This window comes from Labrus mixtus, chromosome 1 (genome assembly GCF_963584025.1).
Source record: "Labrus mixtus chromosome 1, fLabMix1.1, whole genome shotgun sequence".
Taxonomy (NCBI): Eukaryota; Metazoa; Chordata; class Actinopteri; order Labriformes; family Labridae; genus Labrus; species Labrus mixtus.
This window is the reverse complement of record NC_083612.1, coordinates 31,030,250-31,047,539: the sequence shown is the minus strand read 5'-3', so window position 1 is coordinate 31,047,539 and position 17,290 is coordinate 31,030,250. Positions and strand designations below refer to the sequence as shown.

Below are 17,290 nucleotides of genomic sequence, written 5' to 3'. Positions count from 1 at the left end.
GATTTTCATTGTCATATCTTTCTTGTTAGATGGCTCTGGTGCATCTGTGTTTCCCCTTCATTGACTTAGGAGCATTGCTACATGGTCGAGGAAAACAGTTTAAACTGCATTAAACCTCAACTCCAAAGGGAAAACACTGAGCCTCCATGGCAGGAAAAGTCATAGCTGTGTTCATATTAATATGACTTCCAAAGCTTTTAATGCTAAAAGCAGGTATATTCAATATTTTCATAATAGCAATTGATCAGATTTGACTCTGCAGTTCCCTTTTACATTGAGGTTTTCAACCTCTTTCAGCTCATTGTTTTTTGTTTTGAGGCCAGCAGCTTTTATTCACTCTCAATGCTCTCACTAGAGACAGACAAAGTTAGCAGCCAGTTGTTTACTGAAGCATTTAACAGCTATGTAGTCGAATGTTTCCCTAAGAAGTTAGTGTTGAGCAATAAACAGGGACTTTATACCTGTTTACATCCACACCATTCAGTGTTGCTTTCATCATACATTTTCTAAGGTGGTCGTGCTGGTGGTGGGGATTTCAGTGTCTCTTTCTTGGTTGACATGTTCTGTTGGTGGCTACTTTTTACAGGCTTTATATGCGATTTTTTCATCCAGCAGATGTCGCCCTTGAGCACCAGCATGAAACCAAAACAACTCGCGCTGCATTGTTGTGTTAGCATGCTAATGCTAGCGATCTTTATTATGCTCGTATCTTCACACTGCATGTAAATTTACCTGAAATGAGCGTGATCTAGAAACACAGTTAAGCAGTGAGTACAGTATGTTATTCTTCTTTTCTCTAGTCCCTCAATTAAACAACTTTTATACGTGAGGGGAGGAGTCAGCCGCCGGCCCAACGATATAAACAAAGTGAAGATAGGACTCTGAAAACTCTGAAAACATCACAGACAGTGGGACTCGGCTGTTAAACCCATTGTAGACAGTCATTACTCACAGAGTTATTTTCAGAGGATATACTTGATCTCTATTATATTTAAGTGTGAAAAATCACATATAAAGCCTTTAAAGATATCCATGCCCTACTCTACCCCAAATCAATATCAATATAAAAATACATACAAAACTAACATCAGGTTGTATTCATCAGGAATTCATATAGCAAATAAGACTATACAATTGTAAGAAAATGTTTACAGAGATACTATATCAACTAAGACGTGAAATCGTTTTCTCTTCCAGTTTCATAAAATTTGACCTCTTTTTCATTCAGGAGCTTACAAATTGGCCCCATGTTCAGAACAAAAGGCTACATTCACTTTTATTATAAATACATCAAATACAGAGCTACAGAAGATATACTATTTCCTGCATTTATCAGGAGAGGAACATAACCCCAAGTGAATCCTTTCTCTCTTTGGCTCCTTAATGTAAAAATAGTTTTTCCATTGTGTTTCTGCTCATCTGCTCATCTGACCTCATAAAATGTTGACATGAAAACAGTGCATGTTCAATTGTGACAGTAAAACTTTTATATCAAATAAAATGATTTTGTATATTGCTCAATAAAAATAGAGATACAAGCAGTTCTACAATAAATAGATGTATACTTTAATATATGAACTGACAGGTCTTGTTAAATGTTCCATGTTGCAGAGAATATATAGATCTGCTTTCTAGATCTGAGCACAAAGGAACTTTAATGAAGATTAAAGAGTTGAATCCAAGTCAGTTTGAAAGTAACAACTCTAAATATGTCAAGTCATTTGGTTGCGTCTATTTTAGCCCTTTAGAGCCAACAACAGCTATTATACATTGAGAATCCTCCCTCTCCAACTCTGGTATTCTCAAGACTAGAGGGTTGTTATCTAATTAAACAACAACGAGGAACACTCACAACCAAACCAAAGAGGGCAAGTGTTAAGTTGGACAAGAAAGTCACGACTTGCGCACTGCAGGGCTCTAATATTCCTAAAAAAAATATTTCTTTAGAGTAGTGAAATTTCAAAAAACTTGTTTTCACTAGACTAAAGTAAAATTGTACAGCCCATCTTAAATATATGTGACCACAGTCACATGATCAATCTCAGATGAATCCCAGAAAAAAATCCCGGATACACAGCCTATACAACATTTATTATCATCATAAAGAGGCAACATATATCAGAAAAAATTTAATTTCTTCATTTAAACCCTTCGGTGGCACAAAGTCATGGTTTCTTTTTGCATTCCAGTCTTCTGTTGTCCTGTTTTTCAGGATTTCACCAGTGTAATATTGGAGTCCTGCAGTGTGTGAGCCGTCTTTTCCTTTGTTTAGTTCTTTAATTTAACCTGAATTTGTCTGTGAGGACTTGTTGTTCTTGTTCATAGTTGTTCTACCACACATTTACACCTAGGGGCTGTCAAACTCTGGCCAAGCTGTTTGACGCTCATTTTTCTTGACCATGGTCACGCACTTGGTAATGAGCTGTTGTCGTGGCAGTGTCAAACACAGCATTGGCCACCACTCCATAAAAGTGCCCCCAGTGCTATGGTGTCATCCAACTGACAGCAGCTCCCAAGCCCCCAAACAAACAAGCATGAGCTAGTCCACCAAGGCTTATGAGGCAAATCCGAATAATGGAATGCCAGAATTTCATCCAGAGCCTGTGAGCAAACATGTCTGCAGAGACAGCAATATCTGCCTCGAAATAAACATCAATCATGATTTGCAAAACATTTTGAGAGACGTGTACGTTCACAGATATTACAGGGACAAGCCCGAGGATGTACCTTTAAATTCATGTTTTTCATGTGTTGGTTGAGTATTTGATTTTTGCTCTTCATGCTGATTTGAATCCCTTCAATCATCCCCTTTCTTTCTATTCACAACATACAGCTTTTGAGTGTTAAGTCGAAGGATGATTGATAACAGATGTAGAGCAGTTGCTTCTCTTTAAATTGGTGTGTTTTTCAAATGGAGAACGATGAAAAATTAAGATGATGCTTCACACAGGCAGATATGTGCACATGCAAATACAAGTACACATGCAATCACATACAATTGTCTGCTGGGTGTGTCCCTCGTCTTTTCATTATTTGGGTCTACTATCTTTGATCAAGTCTCTCTTGCACACACAAACACACACATGCACAAACATGCACACTCTATCCGTCCTACCTATCTCTGCTATCTTCAGACAGCAAGGCCAATTCCTTGCTGACAATATTTGGGATTTACTCTGGACATGGCCTTGATTCTCCTTGTGTGTCTCTGCATGTTTGTCCATTTATGTCTGTGTGTCACATGGGGTATGATGCATGTCTCTGCTCCATTCCATGGTTGTCATGGTAACAGGTGACTGGGCATGTCCTGTCCCTTACCTCATCATTGGTTCAGCTCTTCCCCTTCCTGCATCTTTGACTTGCTGGTTTAATTTATTTTATTTGCATATTATTGACATCTGACAAGTGTATTCATCTTCTGCTTGACTAATAGGCTCTATGATCGACTTATGAGAGTCTTACACGAAGCGTGGTACATTTTCCAACAGTGTTTGTTTAGTGTTTATTAGTTTACTTTAACGATTTCCACACTATGTTTACTGGACAGGGCAAGCACACTTTGCACAGTCAAATATGAACCCCGAAAAGAAAACACACAGAGGTGAAATTGAAGCCAATTTTTAATATAAGGAGGATTTTCCTACAAAATCCTTTTTCTTCTCTTAACGCATTAATTCTTAATAAAAATTCTCAACATGAACAAAATGACTAAAGTGCAATTTCTGCTCTTTCACTAACAATTCAAAGTGACTGTCATGGTGGCTGTAAAAGTTTAAACTGAATGGTGTTAAGAGAACTTGCTTTCACAGGAGAACTAAAAGTGTCGTTCAGAACTGCTTTCAGCATATTTAACTGCAAAGATGGACTTTAATATTATTTCCCAGAGACCTGCTTTTATCCCCACTGAGCGCCAGCTAAATGGCCTGAACGCCTGAATCTAACTGCACTCCCATTTACTTAAACTGTTTGACAGTGGGCTGACAAAGAGTGCGAGCAATGGCTATATAGAGAGAATGACAGACAGGGAGAGGTAGTGGTATTTGTTCTTTGCGTGATAAATATAGGAGATGAGTGGGTGGAATAAAAACAGCCGAACACTCCAACATGATAAGAGAGGAAACACAGAGACATAGATATAATGACACCAGGAGAGAGACAATGTGACATTGCTGTAATAACAGCGAGGAAGTGAGGACGAAATGTAATGACGCTGAGGGAGAGATGCAGTGATACTAATACAGAGATAATTGTGGTAAAAGGAGGATGGAGAGAGAGGGATGAAAGGATGTGAGAGCAGGACAGTGGGAGAGCAAGGATGAGGTGATGGCAGGGAGCTGGGGGAAAGAAAGAGAGATACATGAAAGAGAGCCGCACAAAAAGAGGTGCAGGTAATACCGGGTTATAAAGAGAGCAGGGATAGCAAGAGGTTGGAGTGAGAAAAAGTCAGAGGGGAAAGAGAGATGGACGGTCGCAGAGACAAACATAATGTGGGAGAGACACAATGATTCTGACACAGAGATAATGAAAAAGAGGGAGGGGGCAGTACAGAAGAAGTGGCAAAGAGAAGAAGAAAACAAGAGTACAAGAAAAATAGACATGTTCCTCTCTCGTCTCCTCTCCTCTGCTCTGCTCTCCTCCCCTCTCCTGTCCTCCCCTCTCCTGTCCTCCCCTCTCCTCTCCTCTCCTCTCCTCTCCTCCCCTCTGCTCTCCTCTCCTCTCCTGTCCTCCCCTCTCCTCTCCTCTCCTCTCCTCTCCTCTCCTCTCCTCTCCTCTCCTCTCCTCTCCTCTCCTCCCCTCTGCTCTCCTCCCCTCTGCTCTCCTCTCCTCTCCCGTCCTCCCCTCTCCTCTCCTCTCCTCTCCTCTCCTCCCCTCTGCTCTCCTCTGCTCTCCTGTCCTCTCCTGTCCTCTCCTCTCCTCTCCTCTCCTCTCCTCTCCTCTCCTCTCCTCTCCTCTCCTCTCCTCTCCTCTCCTCTCCTCCCCTCTCCTCCCTTCTCCTCTCCTCTCTCCCCACCCCTCTACTTTTTCATAAGCTGTATTGAATCACTGCAGTCAATAGTTCTACACAGCGTAACTTAGAAAGATGCATTTGATTTGTGGCCCAGCACGCCGTGGAAAGAGGAGGCCGGCGTTTGATTTATGAGCTTGGGACCTTGTGGTCAGGTTCTACCAGGGCGCTCAACCTCCCTGCCGCTTCTCAGCACCTTAAATTTCACAATCTGTCTGATTGTTATGTAGATATGTGCACTGACCCAATCCATTACTGTACAATGCAGATGTGTTTGGGTTCTACAGAATATTGAGAAATAATTCCTTTTTTCCCTGCATGAAAAATGTATTACATCTCTGGATTGAATGCGTGGAAAAGGTAGAGAGTGTATTTGCTTTGGTTTGATTGCTAACATGTGGCACACAGCTCTCGGGATTGCATGTTAGATATGGAAAAATCCTCAAGTAGCCATCTGTGTGATAGCTTGGGACTTGTCGCACATCAGTGTGCAGCCCTGAAGAGTCTTTTATGTGAACATATTGTAAATAGCAGGGGGAAAGCATTAAAGCCTGTAAAATATAAATCAAACTAAACACACCTGAAGGATTTAGACCCGTTTTAATAAGGACATGCACAGTGTGTGGTTGTGTTTGTGTGTGTTTTCGTGCATTCATTTAAGTGTCTACATCTGAATGCACAGCAACAATGTGCATATGACAGCTTGCTTTTTCATCTGCATGTGTCTCCAGCTGCTATTGAACATACTACTTATAGACACTCAGGGTTTCATTAATGTAACGTACAGCTAAATGTTGACGGGTCAGTGAGCACATTTCACCCTATCAATTGAAACAGTAGGGAAGAAAATCACATCTTAAAAAAAAGTAACTATATTTGTTTGATCTTCAAAGACATGACATGCTATAAGAAGGGCATTCTGGGTAAGGGGGACAGATACGGAGAGAAGAGAACATCAGACAAAATGAATAATTACTTGTAGAATATCTAATCTGTTATCGTGACAATGAGACAGATTTGCGTACCACAATTACACAGATTCAAGTTTTGCCTGACCCTGCCACGTCCAATTAGTTGGGATATTTTGACAATTAAAACATAGACAGTAGCTGAATTGAGCCAGGCAGGTGAAAGCAGGCCTATTTGTTTTAAGGCACAGTAATTCTCATGATGTAGGTCACCGATGATTGGTGGTCTCCAACAACAGGTGTTGGCTTCTGCAAAACACATGACATTTCATTAAACAGAACAAAGAGTTGTTCAAAGTTCTGCGATAGAAAAGGTGGTGGATTGACATCACATAGGTTTATTCAATTAGATATCAGGAGCACAAAAAAGGAGAATAAGCCTGAGTGAGTGACTGTAAGTGTGCCGACTTGGTTCTAGGGATAATAATCTTGGACAGCCCATTCCGTCATGCAATTGTTGATTAAATATTGATTAGATAACCATGGATTTTGTGCAGAAATTTATGTTAACCAGAAGTTGAAGCCTACAGATTTTGGAGAATTATTTTTTTCTCAAGCCTCCGTGAGATAGACATGTTCGATGTTCAGTAAAATGTCTTGAAAACTGTTCGACGTATTATTCTAAAATGTAGTATTGACTTGTATTCTGCCTTCAGAATAAATTAAAAAAGCTATGTTGATTCTCTGATACCAGTCAGGCGCAGTCATCACTATATCTCACACTTTACCTCCAGCCTTGGGTCTATTTTGAGTTTGTATTCTAATAAGAACCATTAAATTGATATGGTGAACATGGCAAACATTATCTTGGATGATACATTCAGCTCAAAGCCCCAACATGTATAGACTTCCAAAGAAGAAGATGACACCAACTATTGGTTTTGGGGCCCTTAGAAAAGCCTCTAATTTGGCAATTTTGCTCTCACCATTTTCTGTTTGGAACCATAATTGGATAACAGGATTGCAATTCATTGTGTCTGTCTTCTGGCTGACAGGTCAACTTGTCAATCACAGTTGGCCTGACATGAAGCAGTGGTTCCAACCTTTTTAGCTTGAAGCCCACCATGACTAATTTCTAATGCTTAATATGAATTTTTAAAAATCCCAACAGAAAAGGCCCACACACATGTTCTTACTAAAATACATTTGTATGAATAATAACTGTTTAACTTACAGTAAATTGTGTAAATTTAATTTTTACAACCTTAGAGCAGACAAAACTTCTTGAGATATCATTGGGGCCCGGACCCCAGGTTGGGAACAGATGCCTAAAAGCACACTCTGCTTTATTGTCTATTTCACCTTATTAGGTGCAATAATTTTCCAAATTAACATCATGCTGAAATGGTGCAAACTTGGAATCAGACTACAAACTAATTTAAAATAAAAAGTTTATCTATGAAATAAATCAACTTGGAAGTACCGTAATTTTCTTCTATGGTTTTGTACAATCGGACTTCTTCTCACAGCCAGTGGAGTCTCCCCCTGATTGCCATCGGAAAGGATGCAGTATTACGGCTTTTCTGCACTGACTTTGCTCTGGCTGTGGAAGATGTCCATTTCTTATTTTCAGCCACTGTCTGCCTTTATTATAATCTCACAGAGCAGATTGTATAGCTCTAGACTCCTCGTCTATTTTCTTCTCTGTCAGATCTTACAATGAACGTTTGTTATCTTGCTCTCATGGACAGCTGTTGGGAGAACTGACCATATGGTTGTCAGTTACTGGACGCTCTCTTCAGGAGAAAAGTTACACTGAAACAAGAGGGGAGGGGGGATTCTAAGCTAAATCAACAAAGAAGCTCTGCAAAGTATTTTTTCCTTAAATGCCTCAAGTATGGTGCTACAATATGGCATCCGGCTTGGTGCAAAGATCCCTTGATTCTACGTATCCCATCTGCTCAGAGGGGGCAGAGGGGGCAGTGGAAGAGACCATGGACAGAAAGACAGAGACAACTGGAGACAGAATGAGAGACAGACACAAAGACAGCTGAGGGGGAGAGGTGAATTGGGTTGGAAAGACAGCGGAGAACAATCTGAAATTAATCTGGACACTCCAGATGGTTTAAAGATTGTGTACGAGTCTGTGTGTGTGTATGAGAGAGAGAGAGAACACATCAGTGTGTGTGTCTTAGTAGCTGCCAGCTTGTCCGCTTTTGTCTGCGTTAAGGTACTTGTGTTTTGTGTTACTTCAGACAAAGAGGAACATCTGGTGTGTGCACAATGTGGAAGTTCTGATCTCATTTTGATGGGAAAAGACAAAAACACGCAGAAGCAGACACACATATGTATTTGTTAGCATTTGGTTGAGTAGATTGTGACCTAGTAAAGAGTTGTCTCTAGAGCGCACAACACACTCCTCCTGCATGTGTGTTTTCTAGTGTGTTGTCAATGATATAAGGTTAACAAATCAATAGCCATTGCTATCTGCGAAAACTACGTGCCCTGGATATATTAGTAGCTTTTGGCATAAACATTGTAAATTGTACCTCGAAGGGAGAGGAGAAGATGAAAGATGGAGCAGAGAGGGGAGAAGTGTTTAAATGACAACAGAGGAAAGGAGTGAACTGGATATACAGAGGCTTTTGGTGGAGAAAAGCTCCATCTTGCTCAGGTTAATGCTGACCTTCCTAACTTAACTTGTTTGTCTCGGTTTCACTCTGGCTTGTTTTTGTCCATGCATTTACATATACAGCTTTCACCTTCTCCTGATGGGGCACACAGACGTAGCTTTTTGGCTGCTTTCAGAGCAGATTTAATATTAATTTACAGAGAGCTCTTTTTCTCTCTCTCTCTCAACGTTACACTCAAATGCTGAAATCCTCAAAACATATCCAGCGGTATGAAGTCTGTTCCTTCTGTGAATACGTGTGTGCAAATGTGTCTTGATTTAAAAATATGCATTTATATAAGATTACTCAGCAATGACTGATGCTGGAATGTGGACTGCTGAAACATGTTTCAAAAATACAATGTGTTTTAATTCTTGAAAAATTGTTTCATTGTTATCGTGTGAATACCTGTTTTCTTGCAGTTGAAGGTCCATGAAATCCATGGGCTATAAGCTCTATATACTGTGTTTTTTCCATTCAATGTAGGCTAACGGAAGGACAATGTGAGGGTCGTAGGAGGTGGCATGCTGGCACATTTCATTTGAGAGTGTTCAATGCCATGTCATTTTCATGAGTGTGCAATGGAATCACACAGTGCATGCTGTAAAGTAAAACCATACAGTGCTTTACGCATGGGTACGTGTGTGTGTGTGTGTGTGTGTGTGTGTGTGTGTGTGTGTGTGTGTGTCATGGAAGGTTTTTCTGGCCAGATCTCAGTAGATCACAGCTTACGTAGTCAGAATTAAAGGGTAAGTGGCGTACTGTTTAAATATATATAACTACATAGAATGTAGTTACATGCAGCCACATTGCATGAAAGTGTCATGGGAGGCAGTGAGGCATGTGTTGGATTATGTTCGGGTTGCATGTCAGGACAAAGGTCGCTTCCTCTAGTCACACTTGGTTTGGCACATGGAGAATATTTAAGCTATGCTAAATGTTTCCATCTCAATTATTTCTAAAGGTTTAAGATGGCAGAATAAAATAAAATAAATGTTTAACCTTCAATACATTGATATAAATGTACAGTTTCTTCTAGTCCTTGACTCTGTACAGAGCTTGTCAAACATCACAGAAGGCCATGGGGAAAATAAATGATCTGACGTATGAAAGGAAGGAATGAAAGGCTCAATCTTACGTCTGAATGGTATGGTTTAATGCTAATATGCTGTTGTCCTGTTTTTCTCTTCCAGCCGAGTCCTGTGGTGGAGTAGTCCAAGGACTAAATGGTTCCATAGAGTCACCTGGTTTCCCCCATGGCTATCCCAACTACGCCAACTGTACATGGCTGATCATAACAGGGGAGAGGAACCGGATCCAGCTAACCTTTGTCACGCTGGCACTGGAGGAAGACTTTGATATTGTATCAGTTTACGATGGACAACCATCGCCTGGCAACTTAAAAATGAGGTTAGAAATGTTCCTTTTTTTTTACAGTCTGATCTTCTTTCCGGCTCTTTCTCTCATCTCTTCAAACCCCTCTGACTCTTTCTGTTTGAGTATAGCCTCTTCTCCAGCTCTACTCATCTTCCTCTTTGAATGAAGAGTTGGCATTTGGACAACAACACATTTCTTTGAATACGCATTTCTTCTCGATTGGATATGACACATTGAATATGAATTCAAAGCACAGTGAGTGTCAGCTTTAATTTGAGTTGAAATTCTGTCATATTGGATAAATAGTTTAAAAGAGGACAATCTTTTTTTTTTCCTGGTCCACTCTTTTTCATGCATGGTGACAAAAGTAGTTGGACAAAGTAAGAAGAGATTTTACAAAGCAGACAGATTTGGCTGTTTGAGAGTCTTCTAGAAACCTTATCACTAAAAAAGAACTACTGAAATGTGTGATATTTAATATATGATCGATAAAAAAGTTTTGATATTATGTATCAAGTTCACAGTACAGTTGAAAAGGCACCACTGTTGATACATAAAAGTACAGTGCATATACCTGCAATCCACTGGGAGCCAATGTAAAGTACTTACTGCAGAAATAGGACAGATTGTTATTTTTTTATAAAATAAAAATAGAATAAATAGTTCTGGTTAAATGGGAATGCATGGTGGTTCAGTGGTTAGCACTTCTGCCTCACAGCAAGGAGGTTCCTGGTTCAAATCCTTGTTGGATAGGAGCCTTTCTGTTTGGATTTTACATGTTCTCCCCATGCATGCATGGGTTCTCTCTGGGTACTCTGGTTTTCTTCCAACAGTCCAAAGACATGCTCGTTAGGTTAATTTGTGACTTTAATTGCCGGTAGGTGCCAATTTGAGTGTGGCTGGTTGTCTGTCTCTATATGTCAGCTCTGTGATACACCGGCATCTGCTCCAGGGTGTACCCTGTCTCTCTCCCAATGACCACTGGGATTCGATCCAACCCCTGCAACCCAAAATGGGAAAAAGCGATATAGACGATGGATGGATGGATGGATGGATGGACTTGTTTATGGTTTGGTCCCTAAAATTTCAGAAAATGCAGAAAAAATACACATCATATTTACCAAAAGTAAGACTTGATATCTTACAAATCTGGTTTATGCGATCAACAACCACAAATTATTTTTGAAATCAATGATCAGGAAAAATTTACATTTGACAAACTATAACTACTGAATCTTAGCATCTTCTTTTTCAAAATATGAACAATGGCTAGTATTGTTTTTGTACGTGAAAGTGACTTATTGATTAAATGTCATCATTTTTTCAGCTCTACATACCTAATTCTCTCTTCTGCTGATGAACAGAAATGTGAAGGAAATCTAAATCATTGATGACTTTTTGGCAGCTCAGTATTTGGTGGGTTGTAAGACTACAATATTGATGCAGAGAGGGCAGATAGAAACCGAAGGGAAGCTTATTCAAGGCGCTCCTCTTTTGTGTAGGAGGCATGAGCTGGGAATGCATCAAGTTGTGTTTGAGCTTTCTGTTGCAGTTCCAGAAAACAGTGGGTTTTTCCTTGAAAACATAGAGCTCTGTTATCTGTCAGTGTTTGAGTGGAATACTTTATTTGTACTTTAGTAGCTGAAGAATAACGCCATAGACTGCAGAGTATACTCGTGGTGGCTGTGTGTAGAGGCCAACATAAAGAACAGCTTCTATAGTGCACAAATACATGTTTTTATGGCCAAGGCTGAAGTAAGCCCTCAAGAAAAAAATATAAAGGAATTAAATCTTTTTCACATTGTATAGCATCTCAATTTCATTTGATCTTTCAGTCCGACTACTTTCACCCCTGTTTTCTTCTTCTGCCATTTATTTCAAAATCAGTCCTTGAAGCTTCTGCTATGGTCAGTTAAACATCACAATTGCATGACTGTTGACTGTACAACACTTTCTTTATCTTATGTAAAAGACTGCATTTCTAAGATGAGCTCAACAAATACTGCACCTTGTCTGTATGTGTTGAATGTTCTTGGCCTGAAGCATGCGTCTGCTGGGATAGTGGAACCACCAGAGTGTGCTGTCTGCAGTCCGTATATAAGGTGAAACGACAGCTGAACCAACAATGTCCAGAGCTCTCCATGCACTGCAGCTGTGGGTTGACAACAGGGAGGCAAAGTGTACCAGAAACGTACCTGTGCTGCAAGCCCTTCGGCTATTCTCAGAACACCTGCTGCTGAATGCTCCTGCCATGACAACATTGTGTTCTTGTCTTTCAACCGTGCTAAATCCATGCTATTGTTTGACTGATCATCTAGTTATATACCGAATACAAGCAAGGACAGTGATTATCCATCTCTGTGTTAATGGGAGAGATCTGTTAGTGCATTGACTGCCTAAAAAAATGGACATACCGTAGTCTCAGTGACATCCTTCATTGGTGCCTGGAGAGGTGTTATGAAGCCCAACAATGGCAGTTGCTGTATTGGAAATCTCAACCTAACTTTCGATCAACCTAGAAACAAACAAACAGGTGAGCCTTAAGGCTCCTTGAAAACAGGAACAAAGTTTCCACCTGTGATTCAATTTAGCAACGTCACTGATAAATTCATGAATATTTCTTGGGCTTAGTAAAATCAACACAGATGACTTATAAATTAAATCAACCCCCCTAAAGAAATGTGCTATTGATACCAAATTCATTTTTGAACCCTGGCTGTAAACATGGTTATTTCTCCTATATTTAAATATAGCCCTAATGGTTGGCTTTTGCAGCCAGCCTCATGTGGACACTTGAGGAACTGCAAGTGTTTGAACTCCCACACTCTTCTTTTTTTTTAAACACTGGAGGTTTCCACTTGGTTTTAAACATTCGATGCAGGGTGCGAGTATAGATAGTAGATGTAGCCTCCTTTTGAATTTTAGAGTTCTACATTTTTTAGCCTTGTCTTCCTTTTTTTCTTTTAACCTTCCTCTTATGTTAGCTTTCTGTTACTATCTCTTATGTTATCAATCAACCATAAAATACCCTTTAAACAATTATTTAACATCCAATTTGTTTCTTACCTTTTGGTTAACTAGTTAGGCTTCCTTATCCATTAAAAGATTTGTTTTAATATTTGTGGTGTGGCCCCCTGGGCCTTTCTTTTGACAGCATACCTCTCGTTTTCATTTTTTTTTAAATGGTAAAATAAACCTCAAGAGAATTATATAAATAAATAAAAGGTTGTTATGTTACCTACTGATGGTTATTAAAACACATCTCTTGAATTTATTTTTATTTTTATTTTTTATTTGAATATTATTAACTATAGTAACATCTATGTTGTTATGGGTAGATTTTGACCCATATACTGTATATTTACTTCAAGAAAAAGGCTAACAAATAACTTTAATACAAATACAAAATGAAAGGCAGAACAAGTAATAATAATGTAGATTTGCAAGGTCAAACAAACTACAAGCAATCAAGCAAATCAAATCAATCTTTCCGAATATATGGAACTTTCAAGAATGTGTTGCTTTCTGCTGCAGGACCACCAACTTATTTATTCACTAAAACATGGTGTAGAAGACTATAGTACTAAATGAGATAGCAAGAGGTAGTTGCTGAAACTCTTTGACAATGTGTTCACTCTGCTACTGGTGGTAATTAGCCCTGGAGTTATTTTGCACCCTCATAATGGAAAGCAAAACAGCCAATTGAATTTCTACTGATCTGTTATTCTTAATAAATAAATAAATAAATAAAATGTAGTTGCTTCAAGACGCTCTGGCATTGAGTTTAGTGACCTAACCCTAAAGTTGTTTAGATCAAATGATGATGCTGTGAGGTGCAGGCTCATTCTCTTGTTAGCTCAGCTCCTCTGTTGATGTCAGCACCTCTTTGAATGGTGTGGACATTTGTTAGGACAGACAGCAGAGTGTTAAAGTGAGACCACTGGCCTTAGTGCCCTCAGGGTCTCCCTGGTGTGTGTCACTGTGGGTCAAGCTTCAGATTAGCTTGTAAGGCTTCCCCCATCAGAGTGTCAGGAGCTATTCAATCACACCGACCTTACTACATTCCTAACTTGTGTATTTACATAAATGAATCTGCTGCTGCCTGTTCTATGTCTGATCTCAACGAGGGCAGTGGTCAGCGACCTAAAAGCCTCTCCTCCTCTCAGCTACTGGATAAATGATGCAAGACTTGCTCACATGAACCCATCAAGCTGCCCACATGGACAGTGGGATGAAGCCAAGAGGAGCTGATTGCCCTCTCTTTGTTCACACAGAGGAGGCAGGGTATATCTTTCAGACCTATTGTATGTGCAGGGAATTCTGCAATCTCATACATAGAAGAAGAAGAAGGGCTGACCCGGCATCTGTGGCTTCCTCTTACCAGCTGCAGCTGTGCGTCAGCAGTATTAACTCTATACTCCATCCCACTCTTTATGATGACTGATCTCAGCACTGTGAAAATATTTACTTGTGAAAATGGAAAGCTCCTCTCACCCAGGGACTACTGATCAATCTCTGCCTGTGGCTTGTATTGTATACGAAATGCAGAAGTGGCTTTTCAGACAGTTTTTTTCTGACACTGCCATTGAATTCCAGTCAAGAATCTTCCGTCTTTGAAACAAGCTGCCTATAAAGATGGTAAGCAAAAAAACAAAAACAAAAAAAAAATAACGTGAAACTGCTGAATATGTAGTTTGAAAAGTTTTTTTGAATTTCAGTACTTTTCAGTGAAAAACCCTGTCCTCACAATGATATGTTGTTGCATGAGTTTTTTGACTCAATCTAACACTGTTCAGTAACATCAGTCAGATAAGTTAATCTTTTGCATGCAGTACTCTTGCTTAAAGCTTTGATGAAGTTATATTATACCTATAATGTAAAATTGTATCACAATTGAGTTGTATCACTCCAAGTTCTTATATTGAATTACTTTGGTGATTTTTGTATCTCTTTTGCAAAGGAAATGTTGCATTGTTTGGTTTGTAGGATAGTTCCTGGTGACTAATTTCCTTGTAAATTAAATGGAAATGTACATTCAGACTTGTATACTGGTCTAAAGAGAATAAGAAGAACCACTGCATATCTTAACCAGTCATTGTTGTGATGAGCTGGTTTATCTTTTCAGTCTGCCTAGGATCACAGCATTTGGGTTAACAACGTTAAATTGGTATGCTAAGTGGTTACGTTAGCAGTGCTAGCAGTTTACCATCCACATGGCTGTGCTAAATGTTGGTCGATATGCCAGTTTAACCTGACACAGCCTACATTAAACTTTATCTCTGTTTTCTAGATGTAAATACTGCTGAACCACCCTGCTACGAGATGCCATCCGTTCACTCTGCTGGCTTAAAACTGGGCAGTAGAGCAGGGAAAGCAGGCCCATTAACTGGAGCTACAGCCCCTGCTAGTGGTGGGTGGCTGTCTTACACCTTAGACACAGTTTTTAATGGGCGTTGCAAACCTGCATTGATAAATATTTTACTAATTAGTTTAACCTAGTAGTTATTCTCGTTCTGACTTTTGAGTTTTACATGTCTGATACAGTGTCTTACTTGTGTTGAGTATCCAGGAATCACTTCAAAATCAGAGGGTTAGAAGATTTGACCCCGTCACTTTCTTAGGGCATACACTTCTCCTCTGCAGTGGGAACAGTTTGACCCTTTGTCACGCCTGGTCTCAATGGTGGCCTATCACGGACACAGGGTTAGGAATGTTTATTTTCAGGTGTCATAGCCTAGATCTTCTGTTGCTGGGGTTTTAGTGGTGGGAGTTTCATCTTGTTAATCATGTTGAGGTTCAATTTCGGACCCTGTGCACCATCATTTTGTTGTCTTCCTTCAATGCCCAACCCCATTGGCTGAAGACCAGATGGCAAGCTACGAAGATACATCTGTGCACATGCGGTCAGATGATAGTCAATGGTTTCAGTGATTGTAACTGTATTGACAAAGCTTCCATTACCTCAGAGAAGTTTCATCCAAATCACATTTATCTTACTTTCTAAAACCATTTGTTCTCACCTTAAACATGACCTCTTCCTTATCCACACTATTTCATTTTTGTTTCCAAACCTTTTTAAACCAGACCTTCGTTTGGACCAGGCTTTCTTGTGTCAAATATAAAGAAAAGGATTTTAAAATGTAAGTTGCAGCTGGACTTTTTCATACTTAAAGTTAGTTTCTCAGAATCACACTGAGAGCTGTTATGGAGTCAGGTCAGAGGGTACAGCAAAGCAAACCATTGACATTCTCACTGTCATGAACCCCGCGGCTCTTCTGTCAGCGGCTCGCTGTGTATCCACTCAGGCGGCTGCACGAGGCGTTTGCAGAAGTGGTCTGTCAGGCTGAACTTGGGCCTGCAATTTCACCAGTTAAGTGATGCCTTTTTGATCCCTGCAGGGAGATTTTTTTACTCTGTATTTGACCCGGACTCCGGAAAATTAATGAGTTCCTCAGAAGACCACGAACTTATTGCAAATGTATTTATTTAGCGCAGGGTACAAACATGTCTGCCCTCATCAGACCTCTATCAGTGAAAATACTGTGCACACCAAAGTGTGTTTTATCCTCGAACAAACAGCTCTGGGTGTCAATTCTACCAAAATCCACTTTCAAACTCTTCTTATTGCAAAGGACACTGCATTGATTTCCTTACTGTCTTAATAAACAGCTGACTTTATTGTGATGAACACTATTGTCTGCTATATATTTTGAAGGTGATACCACCATACATTCAAGTGATTGTCTAAACTTAAATAAGGTTTCAAAAATCAATACACGTTTCCCTCCACAAACCAACTAAATGTAAACCTATTCCTTTAGCCTCTATTTCACATGCCTTAATACACAGAAATACAAAAAAAGACAGATGGTTGAATGCAGTGTGATATCAATTTGAATGAATTCCTTCTCCAGAATACAAGCTGTACAGAGATAGGGTCACAAAACTTATTTGAAATATGTTTTTCCTATAGGTCAGAAACCCGATCTAAATCATGTTAACAAATAGAACAAGCTATCAAAAGAGGAACTCTGCATTTTATCAGTTACTGTAAATATTTGTGACTAAAACACGTTTCAGCAATTCACTGAATTAAAAAAAAAAATACTGGTAACAATTCTACCTTATGAGGGCCATACTAAAGTGTATTATGATCACAATTTGTGTTAAAAATCATCCTAACTTACGATCACTAAGCAGTAATTAGGGTTAGGGTTATTGAGGACAAACTCTTAATAAATGCTCCATTAGCTTTATATTATGGTCATGTAGAATGAGGTACTAATTAGCGCTCAATGACTATTTAAAGTGTTACCAAAATACTCGTT

The 17,290-nt window shown here is 39.5% G+C and overlaps 1 protein-coding gene across 1 annotated transcript in view; it reads left to right on the top strand.

Moving 5' to 3' along the window:
- LOC132977394 (CUB and sushi domain-containing protein 1-like) overlaps window positions 1-17,290 on the top strand; it is a 455,723-nt gene that overhangs the window by 99,860 nt on the left and 338,573 nt on the right. The window contains exon 2 of the mRNA XM_061041929.1: window positions 9,779-9,995. Within this exon, the coding sequence (XP_060897912.1) occupies window positions 9,779-9,995 (217 nt within the window). The remainder of the gene's footprint in view (window positions 1-9,778; window positions 9,996-17,290) is intronic.